Source organism: Heloderma suspectum, chromosome 13 (assembly GCF_057233095.1).
Source record: "Heloderma suspectum isolate Gila_16-S chromosome 13, 16-S_ref, whole genome shotgun sequence".
NCBI classification, from domain to species: domain Eukaryota; kingdom Metazoa; phylum Chordata; class Lepidosauria; order Squamata; family Helodermatidae; genus Heloderma; species Heloderma suspectum.
In genome coordinates, this window is record NC_139470.1 from 16,282,708 (window position 1) to 16,308,537 (window position 25,830).

The 25,830-nt window shown below is 50.4% G+C and overlaps 1 protein-coding gene across 8 annotated transcripts in view; it reads left to right on the plus strand.

The window, feature by feature from the left end:
- GNB1L (G protein subunit beta 1 like) overlaps positions 1 to 25,830 on the plus strand; it is a 110,155-nt gene that overhangs the window by 75,329 nt on the left and 8,996 nt on the right. For 6 of the 8 annotated variants that reach the window (XM_084820384.1, XM_084820383.1, XM_084820387.1 and 3 more), the window contains one exon: positions 16,419 to 16,634. In XM_084820384.1, coding sequence (XP_084676510.1) covers positions 16,419 to 16,634 — 216 coding nt within the window. Of the gene's footprint in view, positions 1 to 16,418; positions 16,635 to 19,019; positions 19,100 to 25,830 lie in introns of all 8 variants that reach the window. The other 2 variants (XM_084820380.1, XM_084820385.1) reach the window with 1 other exon arrangement.

Consider the following 25,830-nt stretch of genomic DNA (forward strand, 5'->3'; position numbering starts at 1 on the left):
CGGACTCTCTGTCACCCCAGAGTTCAACCCCAATGGAAGCGGACTCTCTGTCACCCCAGAGTTCAACCCCAATGGAAGCGGACTCTCTGTCACCCCAGAGTTCAACCCCAATGGAAGCGGACTCGCTGTCACCCCAGAGTTCAACCCCAATGGAAGCGGACTCGCTGTCATCCCAGAGTTCAACCGCCAATGGAAGCGGACTCGCTGTCATCCCAGAGTTCAACCGCCAATGGAAGCGGACTCGCTGTCATCCCAGAGTTCAACCGCCAATGGAAGCGGACTCGCTGTCATCCCAGAGTTCAACCGCCAATGGAAGCGGACTCGCTGTCATCCCAGAGTTCAACCGCCAATGGAAGCGGACTCGCTGTCATCCCAGAGTTCAACCGCCAATGGAAGCGGACTCGCTGTCATCCCAGAGTTCAACCGCCAATGGAAGCGGACTCGCTGTCATCCCAGAGTTCAACCGCCAATGGAAGCGGACTCGCTGTCATCCCAGAGTTCAACCGCCAATGGAAGCGGACTCGCTGTCATCCCAGAGTTCAACCGCCAATGGAAGCGGACTCGCTGTCATCCCAGAGTTCAACCCCAATGGAAGCGGACTCGCTGTCATCCCAGAGTTCAACCCCAATGGAAGCGGACTCGCTGTCATCCCAGAGTTCAACCCCAATGGAAGCGGACTCGCTGTCATCCCAGAGTTCAACCCCAATGGAAGCGGACTCGCTGTCATCCCAGAGTTCAACCCCAATGGAAGCGGACTCGCTGTCATCCCAGAGTTCAACCCCAATGGAAGCGGACTCGCTGTCATCCCAGAGTTCAACCGCCAATGGAAGCGGACTCGCTGTCATCCCAGAGTTCAACCGCCAATGGAAGCGGACTCGCTGTCATCCCAGAGTTCAACCCCAATGGAAGCGGACTCGCTGTCATCCCAGAGTTCAACCCCAATGGAAGCGGACTCGCTGTCATCCCAGAGTTCAACCCCCATGGAAGCGGACTCGCTGTCATCCCAGAGTTCAACCCCAATGGAAGCGGACTCGCTGTCATCCCAGAGTTCAACCCCAATGGAAGCGGACTCGCTGTCATCCCAGAGTTCAACCCCAATGGAAGCGGACTCGCTGTCATCCCAGAGTTCAACCCCAATGGAAGCGGACTCGCTGTCATCCCAGAGTTCAACCCCAATGGAAGCGGACTCGCTGTCATCCCAGAGTTCAACCCCAATGGAAGCGGACTCGCTGTCATCCCAGAGTTCAACCCCAATGGAAGCGGACTCGCTGTCATCCCAGAGTTCAACCCCAATGGAAGCGGACTCGCTGTCATCCCAGAGTTCAACCCCAATGGAAGCGGACTCGCTGTCATCCCAGAGTTCAACCCCAATGGAAGCGGACTCGCTGTCATCCCAGAGTTCAACCCCAATGGAAGCGGACTCGCTGTCATCCCAGAGTTCAACCCCAATGGAAGCGGACTCGCTGTCATCCCAGAGTTCAACCCCAATGGAAGCGGACTCGCTGTCATCCCAGAGTTCAACCCCAATGGAAGCGGACTCGCTGTCATCCCAGAGTTCAACCCCAATGGAAGCGGACTCGCTGTCATCCCAGAGTTCAACCCCAATGGAAGCGGACTCGCTGTCATCCCAGAGTTCAACCGCCAATGGAAGCGGACTCGCTGTCATCCCAGAGTTCAACCGCCAATGGAAGCGGACTCGCTGTCATCCCAGAGTTCAACCGCCAATGGAAGCGGACTCGCTGTCATCCCAGAGTTCAACCCCAATGGAAGCGGACTCGCTGTCATCCCAGAGTTCAACCCCAATGGAAGCGGACTCGCTGTCATCCCAGAGTTCAACCGCCAATGGAAGCGGACTCGCTGTCATCCCAGAGTTCAACCGCCAATGGAAGCGGACTCGCTGTCATCCCAGAGTTCAACCGCCAATGGAAGCGGACTCGCTGTCATCCCAGAGTTCAACCGCCAATGGAAGCGGACTCGCTGTCATCCCAGAGTTCAACCGCCAATGGAAGCGGACTCGCTGTCATCCCAGAGTTCAACCGCCAATGGAAGCGGACTCGCTGTCATCCCAGAGTTCAACCCCAATGGAAGCGGACTCGCTGTCATCCCAGAGTTCAACCCCAATGGAAGCGGACTCGCTGTCATCCCAGAGTTCAACCGCCAATGGAAGCGGACTCGCTGTCATCCCAGAGTTCAACCCCCATGGAAGCGGACTCTCTGTCACCCCAGAGTTCAACCCCCATGGAAGCGGACCCTCTGTCACCCCAGAGTTCAACCCCAATGGAAGCGGACTCGCTGTCATCCCAGAGTTCAACCGCCAATGGAAGCGGACTCGCTGTCATCCCAGAGTTCAACCCCCATGGAAGCGGACTCTCTGTCACCCCAGAGTTCAACCCCCATGGAAGCGGACCCTCTGTCACCCCAGAGTTCAACCCCAATGGAAGCGGACTCGCTGTCATCCCAGAGTTCAACCGCCAATGGAAGCGGACTCGCTGTCATCCCAGAGTTCAACCGCCAATGGAAGCGGACTCGCTGTCATCCCAGAGTTCAACCGCCAATGGAAGCGGACTCGCTGTCATCCCAGAGTTCAACCGCCAATGGAAGCGGACTCGCTGTCATCCCAGAGTTCAACCGCCAATGGAAGCGGACTCGCTGTCATCCCAGAGTTCAACCGCCAATGGAAGCGGACTCGCTGTCATCCCAGAGTTCAACCGCCAATGGAAGCGGACTCGCTGTCATCCCAGAGTTCAACCGCCAATGGAAGCGGACTCGCTGTCATCCCAGAGTTCAACCCCAATGGAAGCGGACTCGCTGTCACCCCAGAGTTCAACCCCAATGGAAGCGGACTCGCTGTCACCCCAGAGTTCAACCCCAATGGAAGCGGACTCGCTGTCACCCCAGAGTTCAACCCCAATGGAAGCGGACTCGCTGTCACCCCAGAGTTCAACCCCAATGGAAGCGGACTCGCTGTCACCCCAGAGTTCAACCCCAATGGAAGCGGACTCGCTGTCACCCCAGAGTTCAACCCCAATGGAAGCGGACTCGCTGTCACCCCAGAGTTCAACCCCAATGGAAGCGGACTCTCTGTCACCCCAGAGTTCAACCCCAATGGAAGCGGACTCTCTGTCACCCCAGAGTTCAACCCCAATGGAAGCGGACTCGCTGTCACCCCAGAGTTCAACCCCAATGGAAGCGGACTCGCTGTCACCCCAGAGTTCAACCCCAATGGAAGCGGACTCGCTGTCACCCCAGAGTTCAACCCCAATGGAAGCGGACTCGCTGTCACCCCAGAGTTCAACCCCAATGGAAGCGGACTCGCTGTCACCCCAGAGTTCAACCCCAATGGAAGCGGACTCGCTGTCACCCCAGAGTTCAACCCCAATGGAAGCGGACTCGCTGTCACCCCAGAGTTCAACCCCAATGGAAGCGGACTCGCTGTCACCCCAGAGTTCAACCCCAATGGAAGCGGACTCGCTGTCACCCCAGAGTTCAACCCCAATGGAAGCGGACTCGCTGTCACCCCAGAGTTCAACCCCAATGGAAGCGGACTCGCTGTCACCCCAGAGTTCAACCCCAATGGAAGCGGACTCGCTGTCACCCCAGAGTTCAACCCCAATGGAAGCGGACTCGCTGTCACCCCAGAGTTCAACCCCAATGGAAGCGGACTCTCTGTCACCCCAGAGTTCAACCCCAATGGAAGCGGACTCTCTGTCACCCCAGAGTTCAACCGCCAATGGAAGCGGACTCGCTGTCACCCCAGAGTTCAACCCCAATGGAAGCGGACTCGCTGTCATCCCAGAGTTCAACCGCCAATGGAAGCGGACTCGCTGTCATCCCAGAGTTCAACCGCCAATGGAAGCGGACTCGCTGTCATCCCAGAGTTCAACCGCCAATGGAAGCGGACTCGCTGTCATCCCAGAGTTCAACCGCCAATGGAAGCGGACTCGCTGTCATCCCAGAGTTCAACCGCCAATGGAAGCGGACTCGCTGTCATCCCAGAGTTCAACCGCCAATGGAAGCGGACTCGCTGTCATCCCAGAGTTCAACCGCCAATGGAAGCGGACTCGCTGTCATCCCAGAGTTCAACCGCCAATGGAAGCGGACTCGCTGTCATCCCAGAGTTCAACCGCCAATGGAAGCGGACTCGCTGTCATCCCAGAGTTCAACCGCCAATGGAAGCGGACTCGCTGTCATCCCAGAGTTCAACCCCAATGGAAGCGGACTCGCTGTCATCCCAGAGTTCAACCCCAATGGAAGCGGACTCGCTGTCATCCCAGAGTTCAACCCCAATGGAAGCGGACTCGCTGTCATCCCAGAGTTCAACCGCCAATGGAAGCGGACTCGCTGTCATCCCAGAGTTCAACCCCAATGGAAGCGGACTCGCTGTCATCCCAGAGTTCAACCCCAATGGAAGCGGACTCGCTGTCATCCCAGAGTTCAACCCCAATGGAAGCGGACTCGCTGTCATCCCAGAGTTCAACCGCCAATGGAAGCGGACTCGCTGTCATCCCAGAGTTCAACCCCAATGGAAGCGGACTCGCTGTCATCCCAGAGTTCAACCCCAATGGAAGCGGACTCGCTGTCATCCCAGAGTTCAACCCCAATGGAAGCGGACTCGCTGTCATCCCAGAGTTCAACCCCAATGGAAGCGGACTCGCTGTCATCCCAGAGTTCAACCCCAATGGAAGCGGACTCGCTGTCATCCCAGAGTTCAACCCCAATGGAAGCGGACTCGCTGTCATCCCAGAGTTCAACCCCAATGGAAGCGGACTCGCTGTCATCCCAGAGTTCAACCCCAATGGAAGCGGACTCGCTGTCATCCCAGAGTTCAACCCCAATGGAAGCGGACTCGCTGTCATCCCAGAGTTCAACCCCAATGGAAGCGGACTCGCTGTCATCCCAGAGTTCAACCCCAATGGAAGCGGACTCGCTGTCATCCCAGAGTTCAACCCCAATGGAAGCGGACTCGCTGTCATCCCAGAGTTCAACCCCAATGGAAGCGGACTCGCTGTCATCCCAGAGTTCAACCCCAATGGAAGCGGACTCGCTGTCATCCCAGAGTTCAACCCCAATGGAAGCGGACTCGCTGTCATCCCAGAGTTCAACCCCAATGGAAGCGGACTCGCTGTCATCCCAGAGTTCAACCCCAATGGAAGCGGACTCGCTGTCATCCCAGAGTTCAACCGCCAATGGAAGCGGACTCGCTGTCATCCCAGAGTTCAACCGCCAATGGAAGCGGACTCGCTGTCATCCCAGAGTTCAACCCCAATGGAAGCGGACTCGCTGTCATCCCAGAGTTCAACCCCAATGGAAGCGGACTCGCTGTCATCCCAGAGTTCAACCCCAATGGAAGCGGACTCGCTGTCATCCCAGAGTTCAACCGCCAATGGAAGCGGACTCGCTGTCATCCCAGAGTTCAACCGCCAATGGAAGCGGACTCGCTGTCATCCCAGAGTTCAACCGCCAATGGAAGCGGACTCGCTGTCATCCCAGAGTTCAACCGCCAATGGAAGCGGACTCGCTGTCATCCCAGAGTTCAACCGCCAATGGAAGCGGACTCGCTGTCATCCCAGAGTTCAACCCCAATGGAAGCGGACTCGCTGTCATCCCAGAGTTCAACCGCCAATGGAAGCGGACTCGCTGTCATCCCAGAGTTCAACCGCCAATGGAAGCGGACTCGCTGTCATCCCAGAGTTCAACCGCCAATGGAAGCGGACTCGCTGTCATCCCAGAGTTCAACCGCCAATGGAAGCGGACTCGCTGTCATCCCAGAGTTCAACCGCCAATGGAAGCGGACTCGCTGTCATCCCAGAGTTCAACCGCCAATGGAAGCGGACTCGCTGTCATCCCAGAGTTCAACCGCCAATGGAAGCGGACTCGCTGTCATCCCAGAGTTCAACCCCAATGGAAGCGGACTCGCTGTCATCCCAGAGTTCAACCCCAATGGAAGCGGACTCGCTGTCATCCCAGAGTTCAACCCCAATGGAAGCGGACTCGCTGTCATCCCAGAGTTCAACCCCAATGGAAGCGGACTCGCTGTCATCCCAGAGTTCAACCCCAATGGAAGCGGACTCGCTGTCATCCCAGAGTTCAACCGCCAATGGAAGCGGACTCGCTGTCATCCCAGAGTTCAACCCCAATGGAAGCGGACTCGCTGTCATCCCAGAGTTCAACCCCAATGGAAGCGGACTCGCTGTCATCCCAGAGTTCAACCCCAATGGAAGCGGACTCGCTGTCATCCCAGAGTTCAACCCCAATGGAAGCGGACTCGCTGTCATCCCAGAGTTCAACCCCAATGGAAGCGGACTCGCTGTCATCCCAGAGTTCAACCCCAATGGAAGCGGACTCGCTGTCATCCCAGAGTTCAACCCCAATGGAAGCGGACTCGCTGTCATCCCAGAGTTCAACCCCAATGGAAGCGGACTCGCTGTCATCCCAGAGTTCAACCGCCAATGGAAGCGGACTCGCTGTCATCCCAGAGTTCAACCGCCAATGGAAGCGGACTCGCTGTCATCCCAGAGTTCAACCCCAATGGAAGCGGACTCGCTGTCATCCCAGAGTTCAACCCCAATGGAAGCGGACTCGCTGTCATCCCAGAGTTCAACCCCAATGGAAGCGGACTCGCTGTCATCCCAGAGTTCAACCCCAATGGAAGCGGACTCGCTGTCATCCCAGAGTTCAACCCCAATGGAAGCGGACTCTCTGTCATCCCAGAGTTCAATCCCAATGGAAGCGGACTCGCTGTCATCCCAGAGTTCAATCCCAATGGAAGCGGACTCGCTGTCATCCCAGAGTTCAATCCCAATGGAAGCGGACTCGCTGTCATCCCAGAGTTCAATCCCAATGGAAGCGGACTCGCTGTCATCCCAGAGTTCAACCCCAATGGAAGCGGACTCGCTGTCATCCCAGAGTTCAATCCCAATGGAAGCGGACTCGCTGTCATCCCAGAGTTCAATCCCAATGGAAGCGGACTCGCTGTCATCCCAGAGTTCAATCCCAATGGAAGCGGACTCGCTGTCATCCCAGAGTTCAATCCCAATGGAAGCGGACTCTCTGTCATCCCAAAGATACCATCCCTTTTTATTTTTAAAACTACAAGTCACATTCTCTGCCAAAGAATGGCATCCTAGTTGCCATACTGTTCTAAGAATGCAACAGTTACCAACCCCCCCCCACACACACACACAACCTGCTAGGGAGCAGTCATGAGACCAACACCTATGTGGTCCAGTCGGGGCGTGGCATGGAATGGCGTGTCAGTACCAGAGTTCAATCAAACTCAGTGGCCAGGGAATGCCTTCCAAAGCAAACAAGTTGCCATGGCTTTGAAGGCCAGTTGCTGGGGAAAAACAGCTATTGCCTCCATGTCCTGCTTCCCAAGAGGCACCTGGGTGGTCACCATAGGAAGTAGAACGCTAGACTAGATAGGCCTTTGATCCAGCAAAGCTCTTCTTACATTCTTCAAGTCTTCCCGTTACAATGAAGTTGGGCCAGGTAGTATGGAATGCTAGGAACAATGTGCCACAGCATAGACATCACCACCTGAAAGTACCTGTCATGTGCTGTAGCAGATCAAACTTGCACAAACCAAGGAACATGAGAAAAAGCCTTTCCCTCAAACAGGAGGAAGTGGGGCAGCATAATATGGCCAAATATGTCCCCTAGGGTACCCAGGACTACTTTGAGAATTAATAATGGGACAACTTTGGAGAATGTTGTTGTTTATTCGGTCAGTCGCTTCCGACTCTTCGTGACCTCATGGACCAGCCCATGCCAGAGCTTCTTGTCGGCCGTCGCCACCCCCAGCTCCCCCAAGGTTGAGTCCGTCACCTCCAGAATATTATCCGTCCATCTTGCCCTTGGTCGGCCCCTCATCCTTTTGCCTTCCACTTTCCCTAGCATCAGCATCTTCTCCAGGGTATCCTGTCTTCTCATGATGTGGCCATGAGAAGACAGTACTTCAGTTTTGCCTTTAAGATCCTTCCCTCAAGTGAGCAGTCTGGTTTGATTTCCTGAACTGGTTTGATCTTCTTGCAGTCCAAGGCACTCTCAGAATTTTCCTCCAGCACCACAGTTCAAAAGCATCTATCTTCCTTCGCTCAGTCTTCCTTATGGTCCAGCTCTCTCAGCCATAGGTTACTATGGGGAATACCATTGCTTGAACTATGCGGACCTTTGTTGTCAGTGTGATGTCTCTGCTCTTAACTATTTTATCAAGATTTGTCATTGCTCTCCTCCCAAGAAGTAAACGTCTTCTGATTTCCTGGCTGCAGTTAGCATCTGCAGTAATCTTTGCGCCTAGAAACACAAAGTCTGTCACCGCCTCCACATTTTCTCCATTTATTTATTTATTTATTTATTTATTTCATTTCTATACCGCCCAATAGCCGAAGTTCTCTGGGCAGTTCACAAAAATTAAAACCAAATGGCACACAATAAAACAATTTAAAATATACAGAACATTAAAACCACAATATAACAATACAGCCACAATAAAACCTAGCAGCAGTGCAGGAGTTTAAAATACAAATTTAAAACAGCAAAGCTAAAAGTTTAGAAAGCTAAAATGCTAAAATGCCTGGGAAAATAAAAAGGTCTTCACCTGGCGCCGAAAGGAATACAATGTAGGCGCCAGGCGAACCTCACTAGGGAGCTCATTCCAGAGCCGGGGTTCCACAGCAGAAAAAGCCCTCCTCCTAGTAGCCACTCGCCTCACTTCCTTTGGCAGGGGCTCATGGAGAAGGGCTGCTGACAATGATCTTAAGGTCTGGGCAGGCACGTATGGGAGGAGGCAATCTTTCAGGTAACCTGGCCCCAAGCCGTTAAGGGCTTTAAATGTTAATACCAGCACTTTGAATCGGGCCCGGAAATGGACTGGCAGCCAGAGCAGCTGAAAAAGTACTGGCGTAATATGAGCTTGCAGGCCAGTCCCTGTTAACAATCTTGCTGCCCTATTTTGGACCAGCTGAAGTTTCCGGACCGTTTTCAAAGGCAGCCCCACGTATAACGCACTGCAGTAATCCAGACGAGAAGTTATCAGAGCATGGATAACTGTAGCTAGGCTATCTCTGTCCAGATATGGGCGTAGTTGGTATACCAGCCTAAGCTGATAAAAAGTGCTCCGTGCCACTGAGTTCACCTGTGCCTCAAGTGACAATTCTGGATCCAAGAGCACCCCCAAACTACGAACCTGATCCTTTAGGGGGAGTGCAACCCCCTCCAGAACAGGTTGAATATCACCTAGCCGGGCAGACGAACCACCCACTAACAGTACCTCTGTCTTGTCTGGATTGAGTTTCAGTTTATTGGCCCTCATCCAGTCCATTACCGTGCCCAGGCACTGATTCAGAACAGCCACTGCCTCACCTGGTTTTGATGAGAAAGAGAGGTAGAGCTGGGTGTCATCCGCATATTGATGGCACCTCAGCCCACACCTCTGGATAACCTCCCCCAGCAGTTTCATGTAGATGTTAAACAGCATAGGGGATAAAATAGAGCCCTGTGGAACCCCATGGCACAATTGCCATGGCACAGAGCAATAATCCCCCAGCACCACCTTCTGGAATCGGCCATCCAAGTAGGAGCGGAACCACTGTAGTACAGTGCCTCCAACTCCCAACCCAGACAACCTATCCAGAAGGATACCATGGTCGATGGTATCAAAAGCCGCTGAGAGGTCCAGAAGAATCAACAGGGTCGCACTCCCCCTGTCCCTCTCCTGGCAGAGGTCATCCAACAGGGCGACCAAGGCAGTTTCCATTCCAAAACCAGGCCTGAAGCCCGATTGAAATGAATCTAGATAATCTGTTTCATTCAACAGTGCCTGGAGCTGTCCTACAACCACCCGCTCAAGCACCTTGCCCAGGAAGGGGAAGTTGGCCACTGGCCTATAATTATTAACATCCTCTGGGTCCAGTTTAGGCTTTTTCAGGAATGGTCTAATTACCGCCTCTTTTAAAGCAGCAGGCACCACTCCCTCTCTCAAGGAGGAATTTACAACCTCCTGGACCCAGCCAGACATCCCCTCCTTGTTTGATTTAATAAGCCATGAAGGGGAAGGGTCAAGCACACAAGTGGTCGATCGGACTTGGCCAAGCACCTTGTCCGCATCCTCAGGATAATATTTGCCAGTTATCAATCCAGCTGGTTGCCATAATCTTGGTTTTTTTGAGGTTTAACTGCAACCCAGCTTTTGCACTTTCTTCTTTCACCTTCGTCATAAGGTTCCTCAGCTCCTCCTCACTTTCAGCCATCAAAGTGGTATCATCTGCGTATCTGAGATGGTGATTGTTTCTTCCAGCGATTTTAACTCCAGCCTTGGCTTCATCAAGCCCAGCACATCACATGCTGTGTTCCGCAAACAGGTTGAATAGGTAGGGTGAGAGTATACAACCCTGCCATACTCCTCTCCCAATCTTAAACCAGTCCGTTGTTCCATGGTCTGTTCTTAACGTTGCTACTTGGTCGTTATACAGATTCCTCAGGAGGCAGACAAGGTATGGTATCCCCATACCACCAAGAACTTGCCACAATTTGTTATGATCCACACAGTCAAAGGCTTTAGAATAGTCAATAAAACAGAAATAGATGTTTTTCTGAAACTCCCTGGCTTTCTCCATTATCCAGCGGATATTGGCAATTTGGTCTGTAGTTCCTCTGCCTTTTCTAAACCCAGCTTGTACATCTGGCAGTTCTCATTCCATGAATTGCTGGAGTCTACCTTGCAACATCTTGAGCATTACCTTACTGGAATGTGAAATAAGTGCCACTGTTCGATAGTTGGAACATTCTTTGGTGCTTCCCTTTTTTGGTATGGGGATATAAGTTGATTTTTTCCAATCTGTTGGCCATTCTTGTGTTTTCCAGATTTGCTGGCATATGGCATGCATCACCTTGACAGCATCATCTTGCAAGATTTTAAACAGTTCAGCTGGGATACCGTCGTCTCCTGCTGCCTTGTTATTAGCAATGCTTCTTAAGGCCCATTCAACCTCACTCTTCAGGATGTCTGGCTCTAGCTCACTGACCACACCGTCAAATCTATCCCCGATATTATTATCCTTCCTATGCAGATCTTCCATATATTCTTGCCACCTTTTCTTGATTTCTTCTGCTTCTGTTAGGTCCCTGCCATCTTTGTTTTGATCATACCCATTTTTGCCTGGAATTTACCTCCGATGTTTCTAATTTTCTGGAAGAGGTCTCTTGTCCTTCCTATTCTATTATCTTCTTCCGCTTCCGCGCATTGCTTGTTTAAAAATAATTCCTTATCTCTTCTGGCCAACCTCTGGAATTTGCATTTAATTGGGCATATCTCCCCCTATTACTGTTGCCTTTTGCTTTCCTTCTTTCTTGGGCTACTTCCAGTGTCTCAGCAGACAGCCATCTTGCCTTCTTGGTTTTCTTTTGGATGTTTTTTGTTGCCGCCTCCTGAAAAATGTTGCGACCTTCTGTCCATAGTTCTTCCGGGACCCTATCTACTAAATCCCGTCCCTTAAATCTATTCTTCACCTCCACTGCATACTCATTAGGAATATTAGTGAGCTCATATCTAACTGATCTGTGGGTCTTCCCTATTCTCTTTAGTCTGATTCAAAATTGTGCAGTAAGAAGTTCGTGATCTGAACTACAAACAGTTCCAGGTCTTGTTTTCACCGACTGCTAGGGATGGCGGAGAATTTCTCCCCGAAACATCGGGGGGCCGAGCGCCAACGTGTTCGGCCCCCCGAACAAGTTTCGGGGAGAAATCCTCCGAACCCCCCCCCCACCCCCCGCACCCCCCCCCCCGGGACGGGACTTACCTTCACCGAATGTCCCTCCCGGTGGCTGGTCCGGCCGGCGGTTCGGCGGGTGTTCGAGTGGGGCGGGAGCGGCAGCCGGTCTTTCAACCGGCTGCCGCCACCGCCATTGCAATGAAAGAAAAAAAAAAACGCCCCCTGATAGGCTACGTGACGATTCACGTAGCCTATCACGGCTAGATTTGCAAAGTCAGCCGTGATAGGCTACGTCAATCGTCACGTAGCCTATCACGGGTGACTTTAAAAAAAAAAAAAAAAAGCGCGTACGGATAATGGCGGCCCCCATAGGGAGCCGCCATTCCCGTTCCTTATTTGGTCGCTGTAGTCTACGTAAATGTTTACGTGACTACGGCGAAAATAAGGGCAACGCTATTTGCGTTGCCCTTATTTTCGCCGTAGTCTACGTAAACATTTACGTAGACTACAGCGACTAAATAAGGAACGCGAATGGCGGCTCCCTATGGGGGCCGCCATTAGCGTACGCGCTTTTTTTTTTTTAAAGTCACCCGTGATAGGCTACATGACGATTGACGTAGCCTATCACGGCTGACTTTGCAGATCTAGCCGTGATAGGCTACGTGAATCGTCATGTAGCCTATCAGGGGGTGTTTTGTTTTTTTTTTAACTTTTGCATTCGCGGCCGGGCGAGGCGGGAAGCCTCCTCCCCGGCCTGAATTTCGGCCGGGGCGAGGCGGGAAGCCCCCCCCCCGGCCTGAATTTCGGCCGGGGCGAGGCGGGAAGCCTCCCCCCCCCGGCCTGAACTTCGCGGGGGGACCAGCGAAGCGCCTCCCCCCCACCGCGAACGTCCTTCGACGACAGGTAAGGGACTTTCATCCACCCCTACCGACTGCATAGATGTCCGCCACCTTTGGCTACAAAGGATGTAGTCAATCTGATTTCGGTGTCGACCATCTGGTAAAGTCCAGGTATAAAGTCGTCTCTTAGGTTGTTGGAAGAGAGTGTTTGTTATGCACAGTGAGTTGTCTTGGCAAAATTCTATCAGCATATGTCCCACTTCATTTTGTTCTCCCAGACCATACTTGCCTGTAATTCCAGGTGTTAGTGAAAATAACATCTCTTTTTGGCGTATTATCCAGTAGGTGCTGCAGATCCTCATAGAACTGATCTATTTCTGCTTCTTCAGCATCTGTGGTTGGGGCATATATTTGGATCACCGTGATGTTAAATGGCTTACCCTGAATTCAAATTGAGATCATTCTATCATTTTTTGGATTGTATCCAAGCACTGCTTTAACCACTTTATTATTAATTATGAAGGCTACTCCATTTCTTCTGTGGTCCTCTTGTCCACAGTAGTAGATCTGGTGGTCATCTGATGTGAAGTGGCCCATTCCAGCCATTTCAGTTCACTGACACCCAAAATGTCTATATTTAATCTTGACATCTCCCCAATAACCACATCCAATTTGCCCTGGCTCATAGATCTTACATTCCAGGTTCCTATGGTGTGTTGATCTTTAGAACATCGGATTCGTCATTTACCACCAACACCATCAGCCGCTAGCCGTTCTTTTGGCTTTGAGCTGGCTGCGTCATCACATCTGGGGCTAGTTGAACTTATCCTCTGTTCCTCCCCAGTAGCACTTTGACCATCTTCCAACCTGGGAGTCCCATCTTCCGATGGTATACCGACATATCTCTGGTTGTACTGATCCATTTAGTTTTCATGGCAAGAATAATGGGTTGGGTTGTCATTTCCTTCCCCAGGGATCGTATTTAGTCTGACCTCTCTGCCATAACCTTCCCGTCTTGGGTGTCCCTTCACAGTTTAGCTCATGGCGTCATTGAGGTGCTCAAGCTCCAGCACCACGACAAGGTAATGATCTCCTTTGCTGGAGCTTTGGAGAATATCTAAAGCTAATTTCTTAGTGATCATCTATGTAAGACTGATTCATTGAATTCTCCTTAGAAGGACTCCATGTTTTTGATTGAATCCTGCCCTTCCTCAAGGAACTCCCCATTTTATTTTCATAACAAGCTATAACAACATAACAAGAGCCCTGCTGGATCAGACCAAGGGTCCATCTAGTCCAGTATTCTGTTCACACAGTGGACAACCAGCTGCTCACGGGAAATCCACAAGCAGGACATGAGTGCAACAGCACCCTCCCTGTGAAGTAGGTTAGATTACGATCATAAGGTGTGTTCAGATGCATCCCATCAGAGCTTCAGGTGATGATCACAGCAAATGGACAGCTACATGCATGGGGTGTGACCCACCAGGTGCACCAGCTGAAGACCAATGGTGCTAAATGACTCTTTGGGTCCCCTTTGTTATCATGGGAAGTTGCCACACACCAGGCCAGACTAGTTCTCCATCTAGCCTGGTATTGTCTGCTCTGACTGGCAGCCAGTCTCCAGGGTCTCCCAAGGTCTATGACCCAGGATCCTTTGAACTGGAGATGTTGGTGACTGAACACGGAATCCTTCCATGTGCAAAATCTTTTCTGCCAGTTCTCCTGAGGGTCCTTGGGGAAGAACAGTGGACCATTCCTTGTGTTCATTGGGTCCCAAATCAAACACTGCTCTTTGCAGAGCTCCAGAGTAAAATGTTTTGGAACTCCTTGCTCCAGCACAGCGCTTCTGTTCCAGTTCTGTGGCATCACCCACTCGTCATTCATCTGTTGAATGGTTCCTAAGGTTCCTAAACCTTCCACAACCTGGTGACCCCCAGATTTTTTGGACTTCAACTCCCATCAGCCCCAGCCCTCATGGCCAATGGTCAGGAATACTGGAAGTTGTAGTCCAAAACATCTGGAGGACACCAGGCTGGGGGAAGGTTGTTCCTGTAGGCACTTTCCCATGGCTAAGCTATACCCAGGAGACAGAACATGGATCTTGGAGCCATTCGAAGAGGAGCAAGGCTTTAACTGCAAGGACTCCTGCAAGGCTATTTTCTTTCCCTTCCTTTTTTTCCCAAGGAAAATTCTCACCAGCAGGAGGACCACCCATTGTAGTTAGGACAACTATTCCTAGAACGTGTCATATAATAACATGAATGTGATATATTAGTCTGAAAGGGTAATGCCGGGGGGTAGGGGGTGGGGGAAATACAGGATTGTCTTGAACATGCGGCAGTAATTCTCTAAAAACTGCCTCTCTGTGTTTTATCTCCTTGTTTTTAATATATATACTATATTTAAGATTTAGCAAGAGATTGGGTTTGAAAGGGGGGGGGTGAATAGAGCATTGTTCTACTGAAATAAGCCACCTACATGTTCTGTAGGGAGGAGTTTGGGTCCTTTTTTGCTGGACTTGCTTCCTTTTAAAGCCATAACTGGCGTTAACAGGCATTTGTTTTTTAATTTGCTTTGATTAGGGCTTTTGAGTCTTCACTCACATGGCGAATCTTCCGATTTACAGGGTCATTAGTCAGCCGGGCCAAGGCAATGATGAATATTTTCCCTAAGTGTGACATGTAATCCAGTAACGTTCCTTTCTTTGAGTTATTTCAGAGGCTTTAATAAATTGGGTGACTGCCCAGGGTGCCATGCCCTTTGACCTGTGACATCATTAATCAAAATATTTCTCAATTGGTTACAGTGGGACTCAAGTTAACTCTTTGGGCGCTAGCTAGTTCAGAAGCTTTTCAAAGAGTCTTCCATGGTATTTGGAGAAATGTCCCGCTTGTCTTGAGCATGTCATTATCTGGAGGAAGGGGGACCCAGTATTTACTGTGAATGAGTGGAAGATAATTGGGGGGGGGTGCATATGGAATACGAGTGCCATTAGAAAAATTTTCTTCTGATGAAGTGTTGGAAAGATGTTTGACATCACTTTCTGAAAGGAGGACAGGAGGTATTTGGCTCTACCAGTGGCCAAGTTCCAACCAGACTGTTTTATAAAGGCCCAACCCAAGATTAAACTGTGGATAATCATATTAAGATTCTGAAATTATCAGCATGATGAGGTTTTAATGAAGTGTAGGAATAACAATTCCGACCGTCTTTTTCCCTCCATGAAAAATCAGCCTGTGTGTGTCAGAGTATGGTAGTTATTTTGAATGGTCACAATTCACAGATTCATTTTTGTAATGGTACCTTTTGGAGTTCTGTGGACTTTGTACATCTGTTGGCTTGTTTGAATCAGGCAGGAAATATGGAAGGATGATCTTCCATATATACCTGCCTGGACCCTAACATCATCCTCAGAGACCCTTCTCAATGTACCTCCGCTGAATGAGGTGAGGCAGGTAATCTAAGGACAGGACCTTTTCGGTGGTGGCACCCCAGTTCTGGAATTCCCTCCCCAGAGAGACTGTCCTGGCACCTATATTGTGGTCTTTGGGGCACCTGGTGAAAGCCTTTTTATTTTTCCCAGGCTTTAAAAATTGTGTTAGTACGTTTTTAGATGTTTGCATTGCAGCTGCCTTTTACCTTGGTTCTTTCTCTGGTTTTATTCTGTTTTAAATGTGTGGTTTTTATATTACGTTTCACTATGTTATTGTATTTTATGCTTTTAAGTTTTGTTTTGTGAACTGCGCAGAGAACTTCGGCGAATGGGCAGTATAGAAATATAGCTAATTAATTAATGAATGGCGGGGGGGGCGGCCTTGACACCAGCTTCTCCTGATCTTCCGTGCTGTGCTGTGTTTTCCGTCAGCCTGACGTTGGTTCGTCTCCTCTCCTTCTGGCTGGCTACGAGGACGGATCAGTGGTTCTGTGGAATTTGTCAGCGGGGAAAGCGCTGAGTCGGCTTGCATGTCATCAAGAGCCCATCATGGGCCTTGACTTTGACGCGGAGAAGGCCAAAGGGGTCTCGGGCTCGTCTGAGAAGACGCTTTGCGTCTGGAGTCACAATGAGCAGCAGAACCTCAAGGTCAGTGTGTTTGACCTCTCCAGCCCGTAGTTTTTTTTTCTGTTTCGCACTAACAGTTCGAAAAAATATTTAGCCGTGAAGTGGGACTGTTGTAGATGCCTCGCTAATTAATCAAAGGCCGGCTATGATCAAAGACAGTGACCGGCAACTCGGGGCCCTCCAGATATTTTGGCCTACAACATCCATGCTCCCTGATTCTTGGACACGCTGCCTGGGCCAATGGGACTTGTAGTCCAACACATCTGGAGTCCACTATGTGAACTATCCCTGAATCTAAAAGAAGCAGCCTGGAGATGGCTCTTAACCTTTCATAAGTTAACATAAGAACGTAAGAGCCCTGCTGGATCAGACCAAGGGTTCATCTAGTCCAGCTGTTCACACAGTGGCCAACCAGCTGTCAGCCAGGAACCCACAAGCAGGTCATGAGTGCAACAGCACCCTCCCACCCATGTTCCCCAGCAATTGGTATACCTAGGCTCACTTCCTCTGGTACTGGAGGTAGCAAGTTCTTGGTTCTTTTTACTTTTCGACCAACCCAAGGCTTTCTGGAGACCCACAAAGGTCTAATGCAAGGGTGGGGAACGTCTTTTAGCCCGAAGGATGAATTTCATTTTGGAGAGTTTCTCAGGGTGGGTGGGGCCAAAGGCAAAAGGGGCATGGCCAACATGACCTCCAAAATACCAGCATATTGTAGCGGAAAGCTCTTGCTGCCGGTAAATAAGTGGCAAGAGAAACATTTCAACCTTTTAGAATGGGGGGAAATCTGCATAAAAGCTGGGAAAGGGGAGAAAGGGGTGGGGCCAGTAGAAGGGGCGTGTCCATCTCTGGAACTCTGGAGGGCTGGATTTGGCCCCCAGGAGGCCTGCGGTTTCCCCACCTTCTCTAATGTCACTCACAACCTGGTTGACATTTCTAAATATTGTGACCTTGGTATCCATTGCCATCTATCTATTATGTTCCAATAACATCATTGCTGACCATTTGACTTCAAGCCTTATTTTCCCCCAAGGTGTGTACATTTTTAGTTTTCCAGAATCTTATCCGAGGAATAGAGTGCTGGAGGAATCGAATCACTTAGAGGGTAATCCTTTCACCACTAGACGCTGTCTAGACCGCCATAGGATTGTTCGGTTTATTTTTTGCCGTGGCTCTGAGCTCAGTTGCCAGAAACTGCGCTTCCCACCCACTCCCTCGTAGCTGGCGTGGTTCTTCCTCTTCTCCGTGCTCGGAAACAGAGCGAAAACAGGGTGGTCCCAGGGGTGGGGAGGGGAGGGGAGGAGACCATGGAAGCTTCTTCATGAGGCTTCCTGTGTCCTACGCGCCCCGCCCCCGCTCCAAAGTCCCTGGCTAGATGCATGAAATCGCGCGTCTAGCTGAAAATTTAGGGCGGCTGGAGCGTGGAAGACAGGTTCCCCTCCATGCTGCAGCCACCCTGCATCGGACAGTCCCCAGCCTCTGAATTTGGAGGTTATAATCTAAGACAGGGGCAGGCAACTTGGTGCCCTCCAGATGTTTTGGACTACAATGTCCATGATCCCTGACCCTTGGATCTGCTCCGAATTCGGGGGCTGGAGACTGTCTTCATGGGATTGCGCCCTTAATCGGTATACTGCACTGATTCCTGAATGGATTTTAAAAAACAGTTTGGGACTTGAGTAAGGAGGGAGGGTAACTTTATTCATTTCAAAGGGTGACATTAAAAATATATCATAAGCTGAGTCACCTACTTTATAATTAATTATCATTTGCATATCCTCATTTTGGCAAGCCAGACTGATACTTTCTTTTCTTTTAATCCAACTTTCTACTACAACAGCCCTCGAGGCCACCCAAACCAATAAAAGCAATCTAAAATATCACAGTGCCATAGGGGTGGACGAAAGTCCCTTACCTGTCCTCGAACGACGTTCGCGGTGGGGGGGAGGCGCTTCGTTGCTCCCCCCGCGAAGTTCAGGCCGGGGGGGGGAGGCTTCCCGCCTCGCCCCGGCCGAAATTCAGGCCGGGGAGGAGGCTTCCCGCCTCGCCTGGCTGCGAACGCGAAAGTTAAAAAAAAAACAAAAAACCGCCTCCTGATAGGCTACGTGACGATTAACGTAGCCTATCACGGCTAGATCTGCAAATAGCGTTGCCCTTATTTTCGCCGTAGTCTACGTAAATCTTTACGTAGACTACAGCGACCAAATAAGGAACGGGAATGGCGGCTCCCTATGGGGGCTGCCATTATCCGTACGCGCTTTTTTTTTTCAAGTCACCCGTGATAAGGCTACGTGACAATTGACGTAGCCTATCACGGCTGACTTTGCAAATCTAGCCATGATAGGCTACGTTAATCGTCACGTAGCCTATCAGGGGGCGTTTTTTTTTTTTCTTTTATTGCAAATAAAGACCGGCTGCCGCTCCCGCCCCGCTCGAACACCCGCCGAACCGCCGGCCGGACCCGCCGCCGGGAGGGACATTCGGCGAAGGTAAGTCCCGTCCCGGGGGGGGTGCGGGGGGTGCGGAGGATTTCTCCCCGAAACTTGTTCGGGGGGCCGAACACGTTGGCGCTCGGCCCCCCGAAGTTTCGGGGAGAAATTCTCCGCCCTCCCTACAGTGCCATCATTTTAAAAACAAACTAAGCCAGAACAACCAAGACCTGCAACAAGCAGTATAAAATATAAATAAGAAGCAGATTACAGCCGATTTAAACATGAGTTGCTGTTAAAGTCATGGGCAAACAGGACAGGCTTAACCTGGTGCCTGACAGGTAACAAAGGAGTAGAGAGGCAAGTATGTTTTGGGAGGGAGTTCTACAGGTGCGGTGCCACCACAGAAAAGGACCAGATTTTGGTAGGGACCTGCCTCACCTCTGGGTTCAACAGGAGGGGATTCAGACAATGGCCTCAGATGAGGGCTGGATGCACCTGATCTTGTCTGATCTCGGAAGCTAAGCAGGGTCAGCCCTGGTTAGTACTTGGATGGGAGACCGCCTGGGAATCAGGCTTCCTGCATTGAGCAGGGGGTTGGACTCGATGGTCTTGTAGGCCCCTTCCAATCCTATGATTCTATGATATCTCTCCAGTAATGCCGCTTGCCTGATCTTGTCTGATCTTGGAAGCTATGCAGGGTCAGCCCTGGTTAGTACTGGGGTGGGAGACCGCCTGGGAATCAGGCTTCCTGCACTGAGCAGGGGGTTGGACTCGATGGTCTTGTAAGCCCCTTCCAGCCCTTCTAAAGATCTTCCATTGATGGGCAGGTTCATATGGGAGTAAGTGGTCCTTGAGGTACCCCAGTCTTAGACCATTTAGCAGCAAACAGCAGTTGATAGTACTTGTTCCGCAGTATTGTTTTGCTGAAATTGCTGCTTTCAAATGCTGAAAACATTACTGTTCTTGATTATATGACCAAAAGTCCTTACATTTAAAGCATTTTAAATTGGCCCCTTGCTTTTGACCTGATAGAATTTTTGGCATTGCAGATTTTGTAACTTTTAAATACTTGGAAGAAAACAATACACATGTGCCCAGTTCAGTTGAAAGGCCAAACCATGGTTTGGCTAATGGTGAACAGGCTTTGGACTCGCACTTTCCTCCCCCCCCCCCCGCCCCGCCACCCTTTGCACACCCCGATTCTCTAAATCGCTTCCTGGTTCGCAGTGACAGTGGTGTGCCTTGATGTCCGAATCGTGCAAGAAATGGTTTGCACAACCCAAAAAGTTCACCTCCAAGGCAGAGCTGGAAATCCAGGTCAAACTGTAGCTTCTGATTTGGGTTTGGAGGCAAACTATGGTTTATGCAAACCAGAAAAAGAGGGAGGGAATTGGAACATGTGAGGATAGAAAGATGGGAAAGGGGAGACTGAGAGAGAGAGAGAGAGACTGAAGACTCAGTCTCTGATGCGGAGGGACTTGTGTTCTCTCACTACATCACAGAAACTTCAGCTGGTCCAAAACAGGGCAGCCAGATTGTTAACGGGGTCTGGCCAACGTGGTCATATTATGCCAGCACTTTTCCAGCTGCACTGGCTACCAGTCCATGTTCAGGCGCAATTCAAAGTGCTGATATTACCATTCAAAGCCCTAAATGGCTTGGGGCCAGGCTACCTGAAGGATCGCCTCCTCCCATATGTACCTGCCTGGGCCCTAAAATCGTCTTCAGGGGGTCTTTTTCCGGGAGCCCCTGCCAAAGGAGGTAAGGCAGGTGGCTACCATGAAGAGGGCCTTTTCTGCTGTGGCACCCCGGTTGTGGAATGAGCTCCCTAGAGAGGTTTGCCTGGCGCCTATGTTGTGCTCTGGTGCCAGGTGAAGACCTTTTTATTCACCCAGGAATGTTAGCATTTTAGCATTCTAGTCTTTAGCTCTGCTGTTTTAAATTTGTTACTGTATTTTAAACCTCTGCATGGCTCCTAGATTTTATGCTGGTTGTACTTTCATACTGCAGTTTTAACGCTCTTATATTTTCTATTGTTTTTATGCTGTACTTGTGGTTTTAATTTTTGTGAACCGCCCAGAGAGCTTCAGCTATTGGGTAGTATAGGAATGTCATAAAATAAATAAATAAATAAATAAATACATAAATAAATAAATAACATGCACCATAGCCATAATGCATAGATCAGCCTTCCCCAACATTAAAAAAAGGGTGACATTAAAAAAGGGTGCCCTCCAGGTGTGTTAGACTGCAATTCGCATCATTCCCAGACAGCACCAGGTTGGGGAAGGCTGGCATGGGTAATTCGTATGATCTATCCACCCCACACTCATTTTTTGAGGGGTACTGAGGGATAAATGGTCTGCGTGTACTACTGGTACACCCTCCTGACTTCCCCCAGCAGTTCCAGGGGCACCTACCACCGAGAGGGGCCAGCGTCAAGGGCAGGCATGGTTGGGCACCTGCCGAGGGCCCACACTCCAGCAGGGGCCCACTGACAAGAACCCTATGGAGTCGCTCCTCCTCTTCTCCCTCGCAACCTGCTTGTTCACCTGCCTCTCACTCCGGCCCAGACAAGGGTAGTGGTGAGAAGAGGGAGTGGCGGATGCCACTGTCTGCTCCCTGGCTCTCTGCCTCTCCAGCAAGCAAGTGGCAGCAATGATGAGAAAGAGGAGGACGAGCAAGAGCAGCTGATGACAGTGGCAGGGAGAAAGTGGACTCACAGAGGGAAGGAGCCTATTGAGGGTATCTTGCTCAAGGGCCCTCAGAAACCTGGACCTGGCGCTGCCACTGAATATAGTTTTTTTTCATATAAGAGTGCACTGGAGACTTTTGTATCTCGTTATACTTCTTTTATGTACTCATACGAAAGTGTAGCATGAGTGGAGGCAAACGAGCACCTCCTTCAGAGAGTCCTCCAGAGAGCAACGTATGCCCCCCCCCCCAAGCCATGCTAAATTCAGCTGAATTCAGTCACTTCATTCTGGAGAGGTGCTGCCTTCTCCAAGTTCACTGTCTCTGGGTATCACATCCCAGAAACTTGAGAGAGAGTCTCAGCTATCATGAGGCCATCTCTTGTCATTAGCTCTCGCTGACTAAACATCAGCCAGTCGGCTTGGACTATGAGCCAGCAGTCGGCGTGACAAAAAGACGGCCTGTCAGCCGTCGCAACGTTGCATTTCGTCGTAGATATGCTGGGAACATCTGAGCAGGCATCCTAATCGTGTGTTTATAGGGTGGGGTGAGGCTTTTTGACAAATGTATAAACCAACCAGTCCTTGGTAAACTGGTCTATTCTTAGTCCGTCATCCTTCAGGAAAACCCACATCCATCATTGTTTTAGTGTCAGTTTCAAAAGAACGAAGCTGCACCTTTGCCTGGCGGTGATGAATGGCTAATAGTTTATTCTCCCCCCACACGGAGCCATCTGTTCTTGGGGGCACCCCATAATCTAAGAAAAGAACCGAGTGGGATTGCGATCTTTAGTGATCTGAAATTAAGTCCTGGCTAGCCTTCTTTGGACATTCCAGTCTATAATGGGAAAGGGAGTTTATTAATACGAAAGAACAGTGTGTCCAGTGTTCCACTCCCCTGAAACAGCTGCTTCTTTAAGACATCTCCCGAGAAACCAAGGTCGCCTAATGAGAGCAAATGATGATGGCAGTGGCAGAATCTCTGCTTTTGACAAAAACTGTGCCAATGCCAAGAGGTTAAGTAGTTCTTAATTAGGGACACGACTCTCGGGCCCCCTTCTGCTGTAAGGCCAAAGACGACAAGCGCAGATGATTGGAAGGAGAATTTCTAAAACGTGTCCTTTCTGGCTCTTGTGTGGCGCTTAGGCAATCTGCAAAGTCAGTTGCATTTTTAATCCAAATTTCAGTTCTTATCCTATGCACAATCAGGGAGGGAAGCCTTTGTCCCTCCAGATGCTGGGCTCTAAACGCCCATCATGCCTGACTACTGCCCATGCTGTGCTTTTTTGTACAAGGTTGGTCCAGGACCACTCCCCCCCCCCCCGCCGCCCCACCTCTTCTCTGGTTTGCTTGTTGTCAGTCCAGCGAAAGCGTTAAAGACGCACATGGAGTTCTTCCCCTCTCTCTGCCCTCTTTCTCTCCTATTGGATTAATAATACAAACCAGATGGGGCTTTTCCTGGACATTCCACGTTCCTGAGGTAATGATGGTGTTTGAAAAGCCACTCAGTGGCACATTATTTTTACTCCGAAAGGGTTTCGGTGACGCTCGCTCTCTCGCTAAGCCAGCTCTCTGAAGACGTGACGCAACAGTGGCGGGGCAGCCCTGTTTGCAGTGGCGCCGGTCCAGTGTGATGGTGAAGAGGTGGCGACGCGCACCGCTCTCACGCCCTCAAGGCGCGTCAAGGTGGGGAGGCTGCCTGTGTCAGGGAGCGAGGGAACCAGTTACTTATTCTCATGTATTTCCTGTACCTTTAAACCTCCCAGTAACCAAAGTCCTCTGAGCTGTGTACAATACATTAAAAATACACAGTATGAACATTGAAACAAAACAGGGCAGAATAAAACCAATAACGCATAAAATCATACCAACATCATAAAACCAGAGTAAAGCCAGCAGCAGAAGAGAGTACTAAAAGCATGAAAAATGCCATTCTTAAAATGCCTGGGAGAATAAAAAGGTGCCCGAAAGACCACAATGAAGGTGGCAGCTGAGCCTCTCTGGGGAGAGCATTCCACAAAAGGGGTGCCAACACTGAAAAGGCCCTTTCTCCTGTAGCCACCTCATTTGGCGGGGGCACCTGATGATGTCATTGGGGGGTGATTCTATATTTTTTATTGTGGCTAGGCATCTAGGAGGTCTCCTCAGGTGGCCAACCAACATCATAATTCATAAAAAATCAGGGTGGGGTGGGGGGAGTGTGTGTGTGTATGGTGTAACATCACCTTGAAACGCTTCTAAATAAATCACGGCTGGGTGGGTGGGAGTGTGTGTGTGCGTGTGTGTGTGTGCGCGCACGTCTGTGTATGGCTTAACATCACCTTGAAACATTTCCAAGTACAAAAGTTGTTTGTTCCTATATGAACTCGTTTTGTGTCCCTTTATATATTAATTTTGAATTAACAGATCTTTCCCCCCCCCCCCAGTAATGTTTTTAGGTGCTACTGGTAAATTAACAAGTGGAACCTGCAACATTTTGGCACGCCTCCTGTTCAGTGTTTCAGCCAGCCATACCCTTTCAAGATTATTCCATTCCATCCCCCCTTCCCTCCTGGTTTCCTTCACCCCCACCCCACAACAGTCAGAATTCCGTACCCACTGAGCATGCTTAGTCTTCATTGGGCTGCTTTTGGTTTCTGCTTCACCCACCCCCACCCCAGGCAGGTTCTCTTAAGATTCTTTGTACTTTTGCAAAACTTGGAGTTCGGCAAAGTCTGCTGATAACCTCCCTCTTGTGTGTGGATGCTGCCATTTTGGCTACACAAGGATCCCCACTCAGAGAATGAATTTGTGATTGGTATGTAGGATTACCACCTCCTTATGTGCCTCTTCAACCCCTGCACGAATTATTTCATAGCGTATCTATAAGGATCCTCAGCAGTCTTATGACTGAAGGTGTACTCTTATTTTGATTAGGTTGTGTTAAGCTTCGCCTCCACCCCACCGAGGCGCTGGGCAAGTAGCTACTAGAAACAAAAGCTTTTTTAAAAAAAAATATCGCCGCACATGTTAAGACTTAATAGTTCATCCCCTCAAAGGCCAGCCGCATCCTTCATTTTTTGTAATGCTTCGGCCTGTCAGACTGGACGTGACTCTTGCCGTCTGCCGATTAGAATGAGTTTCCCATCTGTGCACAAGTGGAAGCAAAGAGGGTTGCGCGTTCTTCCCTGCCAAGCGTGTTTGCTTGTTTAATTAGCATGCCCCCTTTCTGCCGAGAATGGTGCTCAGGGCGGCTAACCATAAAATCCATATTAAAACAAGTAAAACGGAAACACAATCAAAAAGCCAACAATAAAAGAAATAAATGGCACCGACCAATTAACACCCCCCCCCCCCCAGCAGCACACTGGTTTACAGGCCAAAGGCCTGGCTGAATCAAAACATTGTTTCCTCCCAGCAGGAGGACAAGTCCCCAGGGCATGGCTTGAAGGCACAGGAGGCAGCCCGCTTGCTGAAGCTAAGCAGGTCTGGGTCTGGTCAGTGCTTGGAGGGGAGACCACCTGGGAACCCCATGTAGCCCTGCCTTGAGTTCCATGATGGAAGAAAGGCAGGATATCTATGTAATTTAAAAAAAACACATGGAGCCTGGGAGTGGCCAATGAGAAGACTCTTCTCAGTGGCTCTATAGCTGGTTCAATAGAATATCGGCCACCCAACTGGTGGGTCGGAGCCCACCATTGGGTTGCTGCCTAATGCAGATTGGGTCACAGCAGCACTACCACTGTAGGGAGAATGTGGACAGGAAGACATTTTTCTCCTTCATTATACTAGAACCCAGTGGGGTCATCCCATGAAGCTGACTGGTGGGAGATTCAGGACAGATAAAAGGAAGGACTTCCTCACACAGCACAGAGTTAAACTATGGAATTGGTTATCACAAGATGTGGTGATGGCCACCAACTTGGATGGCTTAAAAGGGGTTAGATAAATTCCTGGAGGAGAAGGCTATCAATGGCTACTAGTCCTGATGGCTAGATGCTCCCTCCAGTATCAGAGGCAGTATATATACACCAGTTGCTGGGGAACATGGGCAGGAGGGTGCTGTTGCATTCGTGCTTGTGGGTTTCCCGTGGGCAGCTGGTTGGCCACTGCGTG